The sequence below is a fragment of the Ips typographus genome, linkage group LG12 (genome assembly GCF_016097725.1).
Source record: "Ips typographus isolate SLU linkage group LG12, UJ_Ityp_2.0, whole genome shotgun sequence".
Taxonomy (NCBI): domain Eukaryota; kingdom Metazoa; phylum Arthropoda; class Insecta; order Coleoptera; family Curculionidae; genus Ips; species Ips typographus.
In genome coordinates, this window is record NC_138433.1 from 2,477,081 (window position 1) to 2,493,338 (window position 16,258).

General features: G+C 35.4%; 2 protein-coding genes across 3 annotated transcripts in view; one reads left to right on the plus strand and one right to left on the minus strand.

Annotated features, from left to right (window-relative positions):
- arr (low-density lipoprotein receptor-related protein 6) overlaps nucleotides 1-14,603 on the minus strand; it is an 89,857-nt gene extending 75,254 nt beyond the window's left edge. For both annotated transcript variants that reach the window (XR_014180122.1, XM_081991243.1), the window contains exons 1-12: nucleotides 14,240-14,603; nucleotides 13,536-13,762; nucleotides 12,478-12,665; nucleotides 12,246-12,423; nucleotides 12,074-12,186; nucleotides 10,412-10,635; nucleotides 9,425-9,640; nucleotides 9,216-9,368; nucleotides 7,395-7,565; nucleotides 7,150-7,344; nucleotides 3,483-3,795; nucleotides 151-302 (exon numbers count right to left, since the gene is read on the minus strand). Coding sequence is in view for 1 of the 2 variants with exons in the window: in XM_081991243.1 (XP_081847369.1) it covers nucleotides 151-302; nucleotides 3,483-3,795; nucleotides 7,150-7,344; nucleotides 7,395-7,565; nucleotides 9,216-9,368; nucleotides 9,425-9,640; nucleotides 10,412-10,635; nucleotides 12,074-12,186; nucleotides 12,246-12,423; nucleotides 12,478-12,665; nucleotides 13,536-13,762; nucleotides 14,240-14,312 (2,203 nt within the window). In the remaining variant the exon portion in view is untranslated. The remainder of the gene's footprint in view (nucleotides 1-150; nucleotides 303-3,482; nucleotides 3,796-7,149; nucleotides 7,345-7,394; nucleotides 7,566-9,215; nucleotides 9,369-9,424; nucleotides 9,641-10,411; nucleotides 10,636-12,073; nucleotides 12,187-12,245; nucleotides 12,424-12,477; nucleotides 12,666-13,535; nucleotides 13,763-14,239) is intronic.
- Nucleotides 14,604-14,802: 199 nt separating this feature from the next.
- RpL39 (ribosomal protein L39) lies at nucleotides 14,803-15,972 on the plus strand. The gene is made up of 3 exons (XM_081991284.1): nucleotides 14,803-14,956; nucleotides 15,087-15,190; nucleotides 15,828-15,972. The coding sequence occupies exons 1-3, from the start codon at nucleotides 14,954-14,956 to the stop codon at nucleotides 15,874-15,876; spliced, it is 156 nt and encodes a 51-aa protein (XP_081847410.1). The 5' UTR covers nucleotides 14,803-14,953; the 3' UTR covers nucleotides 15,877-15,972.
- The last annotated feature ends 286 nt before the right edge of the window (nucleotides 15,973-16,258 follow it).

Sequence of the window (16,258 nt, forward strand, 5' to 3'; positions counted from 1 at the left end):
AACTCAATACTGCAAACTGATTTATGACACATCTAGTTTATTGCTTATTTAGGAAATGATTTATAACTTTTTCGGTTGTGGCGTCATCGCTATTTAGTTTGATTTCCACTGTAGCTCAATAATTAGAAGAAAAAAAAGGGTTACGCTCACCTAACCAATCCACAGCCACCCCTTCCGGCGAGGTGGTACCCAAATCGATCACTTTTTCCGGGGAGGAACCATTAATGAACGCTCGCATTATCGCCCGTAATTTGCTGTCGCTCCAGTATATTCTCCGGGAATTCGTGTCGAAATCTATAGAGCTGTAAAAGTGCGTCAAATTAATTCAGTGAACTTATAAATATTAACGTAGACGAGTCAAAGTTTCTTTGAAATCAGTCAAAAATGCAAGAAAGTATTACACATAACAAACCCAAATATGAAAAGTGAAAAAAGTTAGTTAATGAAAGGAGTTAACGGAAAAGTGTAAATAAGAAAAGTTGTAGCAAATTTCATCCTCTACAAGATTGTATTGAGGTGTTTTTGTCCTTAAGGGCCTCCCCAGGGAGTTAAAGGGCAAAAAGTGACAGAATGCACCACTACTCAACCTAGAAGGTTGAAAATCTTACTGAGGACAGTGTTGCCAACTCACACTAAAAAAAGCAGTCTAACTGGTATGAATAGGAAACAGACATTTTTTAAAGTGATTCATACATAAATTTCACTGGCAATTGTCAAAATTGACTGCAAGAGCATTCTACCTGTCTTGTGAGGTCTTATCAAATGAGGTTAAACAATTTTTCCTGTCTTAGAATTGTCAAAATTAATTGAAAGAACCATCTGCCTGTCTTGGAGTTGTCAAATGAAATTAGAAACTGTTTTTCTTGTTTCAGAAATGTCAAAATTGACTTCAAAAGCATTTTACCTGTCTGTTGAAGTTATCAAAATAGGTTAGAAACTGCTTTTTTGTGTTAAAAATGTCAAAATTGACTGCAAAATCATTCCGCCTGTCTGAGAGTTATCAAATCAAGCTTAAAACTGTTTTTCCTGTTTTAAAAATGTCAAAATTGACTGTAAGAGCATTCTGCCTGTGTTGGAGTTGTCAAATGAGGTTAGAAACTGCTTTTTTGTCTTAAAAATGTTAAAATTGTCTGCAGAAACATTCTGACTGTCTAGTCAAAGTCAATTGAGGTTAGAAACTGCTCTTCCAGTCTTAGAATTGTCAAAATTGACTGCAAGAGCATTCTGCCTGTCTTGGAGCTGTCAAATAAGATTAGAAACTGTTTTTCCTGTTTCAGAAACGTCAAAATTGACTACAAAAACATTCTACCTGTCTTGTAGTTATCAAAATAGGTTAGAAACTGCTTTTTTGTGTTAAAAATGTCAAAATTGACTGCAAAATCATTCCGCCTGTCTGAGAGTTATCAAATCAAGCTTAAAACTGTTTTTCCTGTTTTAAAAATGTCAAAATTGACTGTAAGAGCATTCTGCCTGTGTTGGAGTTGTCAAATGAGGTTAGAAACTGCTTTTTTGTCTTAAAAATGTTAAAATTGTCTGCAGAAACATTCTGACTGTCTAGTCAAAGTCAATTGAGGTTAGAAACTGCTCTTCCAGTCTTAAAATTGTCAAAATTGACCGCAAGAGCATTTTACCTGCCTTGGAGTTGTCAAATAAGATTAGAAACTGTTTTTCCTGTTTCAGAAACGTCAAAATTGACTACAAAAACATTCTACCTGTCTTGAAGTTATCAAAATAGGTTAGATACTGCTTTTTTGTCTTAAAAATTTCAAAATTGACTGCAAAAGCATTCTGCCTGTCTGAAAGTTATCAAATCAAGCTTAAAACTGTTTTTCCTGTCTTAGACTTGTCAAAATTGACTGCAAAAGCATTTTACCTGCCTTGGAGTTGTCAAATGAGCTTAGAAACTGCTTTTTGGTCTTAAATATCTCAAAATTGTCTGCAGAAACATTCTGACTGTCTAGTCAAAGTCAATTGAGGTTAGAAACTGCTCTTCCAGTCTTAGAATTGTCAAAATTGACTGCAAGAGCATTCTGCCTGTCTTGGAGTTGTCAAATAACATTAGAAACTGTTTTTCCTGTTTCAGAAACGTCAAAATTGACTACAAAAGCATTCTACCTGTCTTGAAGTTATCAAAATAGGTTAGATACTGCTTTTTTGCGTTAAAAATGTCAAAATTGACTGCAAAATCGTTCTGCCTGTCTGAGAGTTATCAAATCAAGCTTAAAACTGTTTTTCCTGTCTTAAAATTGTCAAAATTGACTGCAAGAGCATTAAGCCTGTCTTAGAATTGTCAAATGAGGTTAGAAACTGCTTTTTGGGTTAAAAATGTCAAAATTGACTGCAAAAACATTCTACTTGTCTTGAAATTATCAAAATAGGTTAGAAACTGCTTTTTGGTCTTAAAAATGTAAAAGTGACTGCAAAAGCATTCTGTCTGTCTGAGACTGATCAAATCAAGCTTAAAACTGTTTTTCCTGTCTTAAAATTGTCAAAATTGTCTGCAGAAACATTCTGACTGTCTAGTCAAAGTCAATTGAGGTTAGAAACTGCTCTTCCGGTCTTAGAATTGTCAAAATTGACTGCAAGAGCATTAAGCCTGTGTTGGACTTGTCAAATGAGGTTAGAAACTGCTTTTTGTCTTAAAAATGTCAAAATTAACTGTAAGAGAATTAGGCCTGTCTTGGACTTGTCAAATGAGGTTAGAAACTGTTTTTCCTGTTTCAGAAACGTCAAAATTGACTACAAAGGCATTCTACCTATCTTGAAGTTATCAAAATAGGTTAGAAACTGCTTTTTTGTCTTAAAAATGTCAAAATTTACTGCAAACTCATACTGCCTGTCTTGGAGTTGTCAAATGAGCTTAGAAACTGCTTTTTTGTCTTAAAAATCTAAAAATTGTCTGCAGAAACTTTCTGACTGTCTAGTCAAAGTCAATTGAGGCTAGAAACTGCTCTTCCTGTCTTAGAATTGTCAAAATGGACTGCAAGAGCATTAAGCCTGTGTTGGACTTGTCAAATGAGGTTAGGAACTGCTTTTTGTCTTAAAAATGTCAAAATTAACTGTAAGAGAATTAGGCCTGTCTTGGACTTGTCAAATGAGGTTAGAAACTTTTTTTTCTGTTTCAGAAATGTTAAAATTGCCTCCTCAGGGAGATGCGGGACAAAAACTGATAGAATGCATCAAACTTCCTTTGCTAAGCTAACTTGATTTCAACTAAGCGTAGCTCCGTTATTTGAGGAGCTAGACAAAAGCGTAAATAAGAAAAGTTGTAGCAAATTTCATCCTCAACAAGTTTGCATTACAGTGTTTTGGCCCTTAAGGGCCTCCCCAGTGAGTTATATAGCAAAAAGTGACAGAAAGTACTAAATTTCTGTCTTTGAACTAACTGGATTTCAACTGATCTTAGCTCCGTTATTTGAACAGTTACAAAAGAATTGTAAATAAGGAAAGTTGTATCAAGTGTTTTTTTCTGTTTGGCTTACCTGGCTAGTTTGACATTAGGCACGTGCAAGTTATAATCGAGCGGCTCGTTTTCAATACTAATCCGCCCGACACTGTTGTTTCTAGTGTACAACAAAAACGCCTCGGGTTTCACGCAACTGAGCAAGTCTCTGGCCAGTTCGTGTTCGATTTGGCAACCGCAAATTCGCGTTTTATTGCGCCGATGAAAGCACAATTGAGAACAATTGCCGTTGTTCTCCTTACAAGGGTTCCAACCTAACTTTTCTCCCAGTTTTATCGCTCTCAAGCCCATCACGTTTTCTACTTGATCGACTATCACTTGTCTTTGTCCTCCTAAAAATGGTTTTGTAGCGTAAATACTCAGTTAATTATTGGTTACAATAATGCGAGTGCAATGTTGCCAGAACTACTGAATTTGATTGGCCCGTAGCCAAACCAATAGGTACATTTTATAGTTACACCAAAATAGTAGGATTTTGCTAGAACCAACCAATGAAATAAACGGCAACATTGCGCCCTCTATCGGGTAGAAAAAAAAATATTTTGTCTGGGACACTGTGTAAACACTAAACTGTTTCGGAAAAATCGTTAAAAAACACCAAAATACTTCTAGAATCCCCACCAACCTTCATTCTAGCTCTAAATGCTTGGATTTTGATTGAAAACTACTGTACTGTAAATATTATGATTTCTGAAATTTTTTTGACAGTTTCGGCATTAATGACAGTTGGCACGTGATCCTAGAAAAATATTTACTTAGACAGTCACGTGACAAATGTCAAAAAAATCATCATAAAGATCAAAAACTTGTTTAATCTCAAGTACTACAAGAAAATTGTGCAAAACTGCAATTCTTATTGTTTCTGAACAAATTTTGACAGGTTTGACGTTAATGACAGTCGGCATGTGATTCTAAAATGCTATTTACTTAGACAGTCACGTGACCACTGTTAAAATAATCATCATGGAGCTGAAAAACACGCCTAGTTCCAGGTACTACAAGAAAACTCTTCAAAATTGATTCTTATGATTTCTAAACGCATTTTGACAGTTTTGAGGTTAATGACAGTTGGCACGTGATCCTAAAACAATATTTAGTTAGACAGTCACGTGACAAATGTCAAAACAATCACTAGAAATCTGAAAATCCTGTCTAGATTCATGTACTGCAAGAAACTTCAAAAAACTTTGATTCTGGAGGTTTATAAACAAATTTTGACAGTTTGGGCATTAATGACAGTTGGCACGTGATCCTAAAACAATATTTAGTTAGACAGTCACGTGACAACTGCCAAAATAATCGTCATAAAGCTGAAAAACATGTTTAGTTTCGTGTACAGGAAAAAAATCTCCAAAACTGTAATTCACATCGTTTTTGAACAAATTTTGACAGTTTTGACATTGATGACAGTTGGCACGTGATCCTAGAATACTATTTACTTAGACAGTCACGTGACAAATGTCAAAATAGTCATTATAAAACTGAAAAACCTATCTAGATACTACAACTGCAAGAAACTTTACAAAACTGTAATTCATATCGTTATTGAACAAATTTTGACAGTTTTGAGGTTAATGGCTATTAGCACATGATTTTAGAACAGTCTTTACTTAGACAGTCACGTGACAACTGTCAAAAATAGTCATTATAAAACTGAAAAACCTCTCTAGATACTACAACTGCAAGAAACGTTACAAAACTGTAATTCATAAGGTTTCTAAACAAATTTTGACAGTTTTGGCATTTATGACAGTTGGCACGTGATTCTAAAACAATATTTAGTTAGACAGTCACGTGACAAATGTCAAAATAGTCATTATAAAACTGAAAACCCTGTCTAGATTCATGTACTGCAAGAAACTTAACAAAACTCTAATTGTGAAGGTTTATAAACAAATTTTGACAGTTTTGGCATTAATGACAGTTGGTACGTTATCCTAAAACAATATTTAGTTAGACAGTCACGTGACAAATGTCAAAATAGTCATTATAAAACTGAAAAACCTGGCTAGATACTACAAATGCAAGAAACTTTACAAAACTGTAATTCTTAATGTTTCTAAACAAATTTTGACAGTTTTGAGGTTAATGACTGTTGGCACGTGATTTTAGAACACTATTTACTTAGAAGGTCACGTGACAAATGTGGAAAAAATCAAAAACCTGTTTAATTTCAAGCACTACAAGAAAATTGTACAAAATTGCGATTCATATGGTTTATGAACAAATTTTGACAGTTTTGAGGTTAATGACAATTGGCACGTGATCCTAGAATACTATTTACTTAGACAGTCACGTGACAACTGTCAAAACAGTCATTATAAAACAGAAATACCTGTCTAGATACTACAACTGCAAGGTACTGCAAGAAACTTTGCAAAACTGTAATTCTTAAGGTTTCTAAACAAATTTTGACAGTTTTGGCATTAAAGACAGTTGGCACGTGATTTTAGAACACTATTTACTTAGACAGTCACGTGACAAATGTCAAAATAGTCATTATAAAGCTGAAAACCCTGTCTAGATTCATGTACTGCAAGAAACTCTACAAAACTGTAATTCATATCGTTATTGAACAAATTTTGACAGTTTTGAGGTTAATGACAGTTGGCATGTGATCCTAGAATACTATTTACTTAGACAGTCACGTGACAAATGTCAAAATAGTCATTATAAAACTGAAAAACCTGTCTAGATACTACAACTGCAAGGTACTGCAAGAAACTTTACAAAACTGTAATTATTAATGTTTCTAAACAAATTTTGACAGTTTTGAGATTAATGATAGTTGGCACGTGATTTTAGAGTACTATTTACTTAGGCAGTCACGTGACAAATGTCAAAATAAACATTATAAAGCTGAAACCCCTGTCTAGATTCATGTACTGCAAGAAACTTTACAAAACTCTGATTGTGAAGGTTTATAAACAAATTTTGACAGTTTTGAGGTTAATGACGTTGGGACGTGATTTTAAAACAATATTTACTTACACAGTCACGTGATAAATGTCAAAATAATCATTATAACGTTGAAAACCCTGTTTAGATTCATGTACTGCAAGAAACTTTACAAAACTGTAATTCATATCGTTATTGAACAAATTTTGACAGTTTTGAGGTTAATGACAATTGGCACGTGATCCTAGAATACTATTTACTTAGACAGTCACGTGACAAATGTCAAAATAGTCATTATAAAACTGAAAAACCCGTCAAGATTAATGTACTGCAAGAAACTTTACAAAACTGTAATTTTTAAGGTTTCTAAACAAATTTTGACAGTTTTGGCATTAATGACAGTTGGCACGTGATTTTAGAACACTATTTACTTAGACAGTCACGTCAAAATAATTATCCTGGAGCTCAAAAAACTTGTTTAATCTCAAGTAGTGTAAGGAAATGAAGAAAACGTTACTTTCCCGAAAAAATTGAATATCTCCGCAACCAAAAGAGCTGTCAAGAGGATTTTTGGTGTGAATTGTTGAGAATTTAGTGGGGATAATAATAATAATAAACAATCTTTATTTCATTACGAAATGGGTTATCGACCGAAATGGAATAATCCTGAAATCAACTAAACTACTTTAGTCTTTCGGGGATTTCCCTGAAGTCGATTATATTCTGGTTTAGTGTGGTTTTTTCTCGAATTTACCGACTAAAATTGTGTTAATAAAGCAGTAACTTACCAGATTCTTTGTCGGCACGATCGATCGCCCTCCGTTGCCAATCGGTCCAATATAAATAATTGCCCATAAGACTTAAACCGAATGGATGAGGCAAATTGTCGGTAATCAGGGCGCGTCTATCGGTCCCGTCCATGTTCGCGTATTCGATTCGGTCGAAATGCGCATCGCACCAGTAGATTTTCGTATTGGGAATATCTGCAAACGGTTTTGTTAGCAAACCAATCAGAATTGGTGGTTGAACAAACCCAGCGTAATCCCATTGGGCCATCCTAAATCGTCGCGAACTATAAAAGTCCGTTCGGATCCGTCTAAGTTGGCTCGTTCCACTTTCGGATCTTTTTTGTTCCAATCCGACCAAAACAACCAACCCAACTCGGAGGCTACCGCTATACCGCGTGGATCACCCAAACCATCGCCTGTCAACCGTTCAAAAATTATACAGGATGTCCCAAAATATGTGGCCCTAACCTAGTCTATGTCAATTTTATCTATTTGGCAATTTTACCAACTACCCTAACCTAACTTTCGTGACTTTTCCGTTTCCGCCATCTAACTTATTCCACTTTTTTGCAAAATAACCCTTAATCGTCCGGAAAAAATGCTATAAAAAAGCAATAACACAAGCAAGTAATTTGACAGCTCGACCGCCATTTTGCTTTTTAACAATTGACACTTTATTGACAGCCAGACGTCACAAGTGTCAAAATTCCACTTAGTAACCTATAACATGGATTTCTGTAAATTTTCACTAATTTCCTGTTTTTTTAGGCACCTTTTGTCGTTTTATAGTTTTATGAATCGTATTTTGACAGTTGTCAAAAATTATACATTTTTTAAGAAAGTATAGTAGGTTTTTGAGTGGTTTTATGTCAAAACTGTTTATTTGACATGTAGGTTAGTATGCAAGAGAAATGTCAACTGTCAAAACACCCTCCGTAGAGATATAAAACTGTAAAGCTCACTTAAAAACAAAAAAAACCGTAACTTTTTTTACACACTCATGATTCGGACTTTAACAGCTTTATGGGTTGTATTTTGACAGTTGTCACATTTATGACAGTTCAAAATATGTGTCAAATAGACAGCTAGATGCCACAAGTGTCAAAATTCCACTTATTATCCTATAAAATGGATTTCTGTAAATTTACACTAATTTCCTGTTTTTTAAGCAAGTTTTGCAGTTTTATAACTTTATGGTGCAAATTTTGACAGTGGTCACGTGTATGACATTTCAAAATATGTGTAAAATAGACAGGCAAACGTCACAAATGTCAAAATACGACTTATCAACTTATAAAATGCATTCCAGCAATTTTTCCTTAATTTCCTGTCTTTTAAGCATGTTTTGTCGTTTTATAGCTTTATGGTGCAAATTTTGACAGTTGCCACGTATATGACAGTTCAAAATATGTGTAAAATAGACAGTGTGATGCCACAAGTGTCAAAATTCCACTTATTAACTTATAAAATGGATTTCTGTAAATTGACACTAATTTCCTGTTTTTTAAACAAGTTTTGCAGTTTTATACCGTTATAGTGCAAATTTTGACAGTGGTCACGTGTATGGCAGTTCAAAATATGTGTAAAATAGACAGGCAAACGTCACAAATGTCAAAATAACCTATAAAATGCATTTAAAAATCAAAATAACCAATAAAACCTATAAAATGCATTTAAGCGATTTTTCTTTAATTTCCTGTTTTTTAAGCATGTTTTGTCCTTTTATAGCTTGATGGTGCAAATTTTGACAGTTGTCACGTGTATGACAGTTCAAAATAAGTGTCAAATAGACAGGAAAACGTCACAAATGTCAAAATACGACTTATCAACCTATAAAATGCATTCCAGCGATTTTTCCTTAATTTCCTGTCTTTTAAGCATGTTTTGTTTTGTCTGTCTTTTAAGCATGTCAGTTCAAAATATGTGTTGTCAAGTCACTTAAAAGTGCCTTAATATAATTAATGGAGCCACTCTGTATTTCTTACGAGTTTCACTAAATAGCCACCGAAATCTTCCGGTTAACCGTCAGTTTGGCGTTTAACTGTACAAATTGCCCTTAAACTTACCGATTATCACTTTTCTGTAACCGCCATCCAATCGGGTCACTTCAATACGATCCGTCCCAGTATCAGTCCAGTAGAGATTACGAGATATCCAATCCAAGGCAATCCCGTCCGGATGTTGGATTTCAAACGACACTACGTCACGTTGATCGCTTCCTACAATTTTCCGGTTATTTTCCCGACAATTTTTCTGTTTTTTTCGATTAAATTACCGTTCAAATTTGCCCGTTGTATTTTCCGAACTTCATCGTCCGACCAGTAGATATGTTTGCCAACCGGATCAAAATCGACAGCAATGGAATACTTAACGTCGCTTAAAGGCAGTATTTTAAAACTGTAGTCGGGTGAGTCAAGGTAAATCAAACACAAATCGTTTCGTCGTGCTAATAACAGCATTTCCTGAGGTTCTTTGGCACAGTTTTTATCATCTGAAAGTCACTTCATTAGTTTCTTTTTGTCAGAGTTAATAAGACACTAAATGTAGTAAAATGCTCAAAAACCACAAAACTTCTCCCCTTCAAACTCTTCTGACGCTTTTAAAACATTGTTGGAAGATTTAGGAAACTTCTAAAGTCTTCTGGCAAATTGAGGAAGATTTTCAGAAGCATTTAAAGTCTTCTGACACTTTTAAAACCATTGTTGGGAGCTTTAGAAGGATTGTAAAGTCTTCTGGCAAATTTTGGGAGGTTTTTGATGGTATTCAGAGGTTTCTAGAATTGCCAACGTGATTCTAGACACATCTGGCCATTTTAGAACATTTCTGAGAGATTTAAGGGAATTGTAGAAGGTTTTGGAAGGTTAGCAGTAGAATTTAGACACTTCTTGAACATTTGAAAGATTTGTAAAGGCCTCTGGCGATTTTTGGGAGGTTTTCAGTAATATTTAGAAGCCTCTAGCATTCCCAATACGATTCTAAAGAAATGTGGCAGTTTTAAGAGTTTTTCGGAAGGTTTAAGAGCCTTGTGGAGGGTTGTGGCAAATTTTGGAAGCTTTGCAGGAGAATTTAGAGACTTCTGGCAAGTCTGGAAGGTTAGACACTTGTAAAGTGTCATTTCGAGGCTTCTGACACTTTGGAACAACTGACGTCACCGTAATTTTGTTTGATTTTAATTATAGGCACACTCTACACAGGTTTGTGCAATGATAATAATAAAAAACAACTTTTACGGTAATTTTCAAGGAATCCGAGGTAAACTTACCAATCAATTTAACCCCGATTGGGCAGGCGCAAGTGTAGTAAGGCGGATCGGGGGCCAATAAACACAAATGCGAACATCCGCCATTATTCTGACAAGGATGCGCGCTTTTCGGCTGTCTCTGTCTCTCGAACACTTTAATATCCATCGGATGGATTGTGACGGTCGTTTCGACTGGTTTTTGCGAAGCGCCCTCTTTGCTGTACTTGTTGTACTCGTAAATCGCCCTGAAAAACCGCCGTAAAGGATAGTTTTTAGCCGGAAACGAAAAGAGCAGTTCGAAACGGTCGCTGAAACCCCAAAAATTACCGAGAAATGCAATTTTCAAAGGTTTGATTCAATTTGAAAGTGACAGCTGTCAAACTTGGTACAGTTACTCTAATAGGTTAGATTGACAACTGTCAAACATTTCAGCCTAATTCATTTCCCAGTTTGTGAGATATTGCACGTTTAAATTTCGTGGTTGCTTAATAAGGAGATTCTACTTTAGAGGTGTGCTTTAAATTTTTTTGACAGACTGGTAGGAAAGTGACAGCTGTCAAAAACAGTCACGTGACCCTCAAAATGTAACCTAAACTTTGAAAAATTGGAAAATCAAATTTAGACAGTTGCTAAAGCTGCAAATTGCAAAATACACGTCACGTGACGTTGAAAATGCAATTTTGAGCTGGCAACACTGTAAAGGCCAGTTGACAACTGTCAAAAACAGTCACGTGACCTTCAAAATGTAATCTAAACTTTGAAAAATTGGAAAATCAAATGTAGACAGTTGCCAAAGCTGCAAATTGTAAAATACACGTCACGTGACGTTAAAAATGAAATTCTGAGCTGGCAACACTGTAAAGGCCAGTTGACAACAGTCAAAAACAGTCACGTGACATTCAAAATGCAATCTAAACATTGAAAAATTGGAAAATCAAATTTAGACAGTTGTCAAAACGGCAAATTGCAAAATACACGTCACGTGACGCTGAAAATGCAATTCTGAGCTGGCAACACTGTAAAGGCCAGTTGACAACTGTCAAAAACAGTCACGTGACCTTAAAAATGTAATCTAAACTTGGAAAAATTGGTAAATCAAATTTAGACAGTTGCCAAAGCTGCAAATTGCAAAATACACGTCATGTGACGCTGAAAATGCAATTCTGAGCTGGCAACACTGTAAAGGCCAGTTGACGCGTGTTAAAAAACGTCACGTAACCTTCAAAATGTAATCTAAACTTGGAAAAATTGGAAAATCAAATTTAGACAGTTGCCAAAGCTGCAAATTGCAAAATACACGTCACGTGACGCTGAAAATGCAATTCTGAGCTGGCAACGCTGTAAAGGCCCGTTGACAACTGTCAAAAACAGTCACGTGACCTTCAAAATGTAATCTAAACTTGGAAAAATTGGAAAATCAAATTTTGACAATTCCTGAATTTTGCCTCTAAAATTAGTCTACATCACAGTTTGTGGACTTGTAAAAAAAATGACAGCTGTCAAACTTGGTACAATTACTCTCGTGGGTTAGGTTGACAGTTGTCAAAAATTTCAGGCCAAAATAATTCCTAGTTTGTTGACATTTGACAGTTTTTCCTCAAAGTCATTTAAAAAAAAAGATTTTTAAGTCTTTGGGACAAGCAACTTGGTCCACCCTGTATGTACAAAATTAGTTCAACTTACATTGTATTCCAGTCGGTCCAGTATAGTTTAGTGGGGGACTGCGTTAAAGCGTAGGGATACAGGGAGGCCCCCTTTAAAACCATTGACATATTTCTTCCATCGTAGTCCATAACCTAAAAAAAATTAAAATTTAATTAAAATTTATTTTATTTATTTTTTTTAATTGGTTTACCTTGATAAAATTGAGTTTTCCATCCGCCCAGTATATTTTCTCTGCTTGGTAATCGACCGACAAACCGTTCGGCCAGAAAATATCGTCCGAAACGAGAACTTTCCGGGTTTTTGGGTGGCCGTTCATTCCCGCCCGTTCAATTTTTGGGATTTCACCCCAGTCAGTCCAAAATAACAAACTAAAGGAGTGGAATTTCAAAAAAAAACTGTCAAACAAGTCAAAAATTCAGTACCCTTTCATAGGAACTACAGCAATGGCACGCGGTTGATCCAAATCGGTCCAAAACAACACTTTTCGGTACTTTCCCTCCAATGTGGCAACCTCGATCCGATTCGCCTCACTGTCAGTCCAGTAAATATTGTCCGTGAACCAATCAATGGCCAAACCTTCGGGTATTAACACCCCATTGGCGATATCAGTCTGAAAAACCGCCATTTTACGTTACCAAAACCACATCAGACACATATTGAAAATGTCAGTTAATTTGACAGCTCCTTGGTTACTATGACAGCTAGAAGGTTCGTTCAAACGTCAAAATGTAGCACTTGACTTTGACATTCATTTACCCGGATACAAATTTCTTTCAAAAATCGCAAATAACCGAGATATCTGACATGAAATACAACAGTGCAACTATACTAGAAACATTGAAGGAGTCACAATTTGACACCTTCTAACCTGGTTACTATGACAGTTAGAAGGTTCGTTCAAACGTCAAAATGTAGCCCAAAACTTCTTCTTCATTTTCTCAAGAAAGAATTTTTATGAAAAAGACACTAACAACTGAGTAAACCGGCTTAGAACACTATTTTGTCAAAATACAGTAACAAATAATAAAAGTGTCATATTTTTAGGTTATTTCCGAAACGATGCCACTTTGAGCAAAATAAACATCAAAATCGTGTTCCCCAGACCCAAACTAATCAAAATGTCACTTTGACAGGTTGAAAAATACCTTTGGGTTAACGGTACAAACGTGACGTAAAGTGTCATCTGTCAATATATCATTTTTTAAGCATTCAGTGAGAGTCCGTAACTTGGTCCCTGTGACAGTTAGGAGATTCGTTCAAACGTCAAAATGTAGCTCATACTTTTGGCTTTCTTTTAACTAAATACAATTTTTTTCAAAAAATTACAAATAACCAAAATATTGACCGAAAAATAGAGCAGTGCAGATAAACAAGTTTTTTTTGAACATGTCATAATTTGACAGTCCGTAACTTGGTCCCTGTGACAGTTAGACGGTTCGTTCAAACGTCAAAATGTAGCTTAGAACTTCCACTAAATTACCTTATTTTCAATTATGGTCCCGTTCAATTGGCAACACTGTATGCTCTCAATTTCGTGGTCCGCCCAACATATTTTCCTATACTCGTAATGGAAATCTAATGTAGATATGTACGTGTAGTTTTTTACTATTGTAGTAAATTTCATTTTTGGATTCTTATTTGGTGTATTAGCGGTAATCAGCCGTATGTCCCTAGTGGTGGACAACAGCAAATTCGTAGAAGGGTGTCCTAGAAAAAAAAAATAAAAATTATATTAATTTTATTTTGTCCTTAAACTTAAGGAAAAAGTGTACAACTTGGCAATTTAAGGACTTTGACAGCTGGCAAAATGGTCATGTGACCTTTAAAATTTACAAATTTGACCAATTCAAGGATTTTGACAACACTGCTTAAGTGTGGAACAGTCAAGTTACTGGCTTAAGGTTGTATTATGAATGTGGCCTATTGCATTGTATCTAGCACATTCTAAACTTCACTTAGACTATGCAAAGCCCTTAAAATGTTGTTTTTACAGCTTCTCAAAACATTCAGCTTAAGTGTGGTTTAGACTGTGAAAATACGGGCAGAAACAGTCCAGTTACTGGCTTAAGATTGTATTATGAGTGTGGCCTATTGCAGTGTATCTAGCACATTCTAAACATCACTTAGACAATGCAAAGCCCTTAAAATGTGTTTTTTACAGCTACTATAACCAAAAAAACTTACCCGAAAGGACTTTGGGTAGAATGTACACTCCAAACAGCCAAAGCCATATCCAAAGCCTGTTAACCTTCCACATTTGAACTTGACTGGTTTTTTTAGGTAAATCACTTATTAAAATAACATAAAAACATATACAAAAACCATTTAGTTGTATCAGCTACATGATAAACTATACAAAAATAATTCAAGTTTAAATTTTATCGGCGCACTAAAGAAAACATTAGTTTGAAACGAATTGTTTGCACTAATTGCATTATTTTGAATTTTGATCAAGGCTACGCCGTTAAATTAGTGATTTTTAAACACTTTTGGAACAAATCGTAAACAAAACTACTCCGCTCCGCCATTGATGAAATAAAAATAACCTCTCTGACAGTTTGAGTTTGACACTTGAGTCTCTGGTCACGTGATCTAAGAAAAATCACATGATAGCGTAATTACAAAATCATATGAAAGCCACGTGACCTTTGGATTATAAGAAAGAAAACGGTTCATTGTTTTTTTTGTACATTTTTTTAGGAATGAAAAGCTGAAAAATTGCTTTTAAATGCAATGTTAATATTCAAAGAGGTTAAAAAAAGTTGTTTTTTAGCCGAAATGTCTGTCATCTGTGCGGAGTGACAATCACTGAAAAATGACATTTGACCTGTCACTCAGACTGAAATCTGTCGTACTGCTTGACCGATTCGTTCTTTCCGAGTGTAAAGACACGGCAAAATGGTGTGTATTGGTGCTGCTAATTTTAAATTTCCTTATTTCTCAGCCATCCTGGCTTTGATTTTACTTTAAATTTGTTATTTTAAAAGAGTGTTGATCGCAGTGAGTTAATCGGTGCGTATTTTTGTTTCAGTCGGCCCACAAGACCTTCATTATCAAGCGAAAGCTGGCGAAAAAACTGAAACAAAACAGGCCTATTCCGCAATGGGTGCGAATGAGAACCGGGAATACAATCAGGTAATTCAAGTGCACGAAAATCCTATTCTAAACTTTAACCAACCTAACCTAACCTAACCAATTTGTTTATGTCCGCACAACAACCTTATCAAGGGTTAAGGAAGTAAAATTGGGGCCACTGTGTAGCGCAGACCTAAAAAGTTATGCCTGTTTCCCTGACACAAGTTGAGGTTTGAATGTGATAGTTTGGATGCAAAATAAACACAGTCTAAACTCAACTTAACCAATGTTGGGGACCTCTAACCTAATAATTTTGTTTATGTGTCACAACAACCTTATAAGGGTTAAGGAAGTAAAATTGGGGTTACTGTGTGGCGCAGACCTAAAAACTTATGCCTGTTTCCCTGACACTTTCAAGTTGAGTTTTGAATGTGATAGTTCGGATGCAAAATAACACAGTCTAAACTCGACTTGGCCAATCTTGGAGAGCTCTAACCTAACAAATTTGTTTTTGTGTGTCACAACAACCTTAAAATGGGGGCCACTGTGTAGCGCAGACCTAAAAACTTATGCCTGTTTCCCTGACACTTTCCAGTTGAGTTTTGAATGTGATAGTTTGGATGCAAAATAACACAGTCTAAACTCGACTTGGCCAATGTTCGAGAGCTCTAACCTAAAATACAATTTTTACTTGCAGATACAATGCCAAAAGGCGTCACTGGCGCAGAACTAAGCTGAAGTTGTAAATTAACGCTTTAGGATTAATAAGATTTTTAAAAAAATTGTATATTTTTCTTTTTTACTGGTCTTCGACCAGTGTATGAATAAAAGTGTACAATTAACTGTTGTTTTACTTGAGCTTGAAGCTCAGACTGTGACTTATCTTGTAGTACACGCTATTTGGATATTCACAGTCAAAGTGCCTGCGTTCACTACACATTTTTCCTTGCAGGATTAAAGGAAGTTTGGTTAAGAAAGTTTTCATTTTCAAACTCCATGGGCGAGCAAAACTTTTTTGACGTCAATTTGACAGTTGGTTAAAGTAGGCTTTTGCTAAATTACGTCAAAAACCATGGAGCTTGAAAACAAATGCGGTTTTTGGCATCATCAAGTTTGCTCGGATTTTAG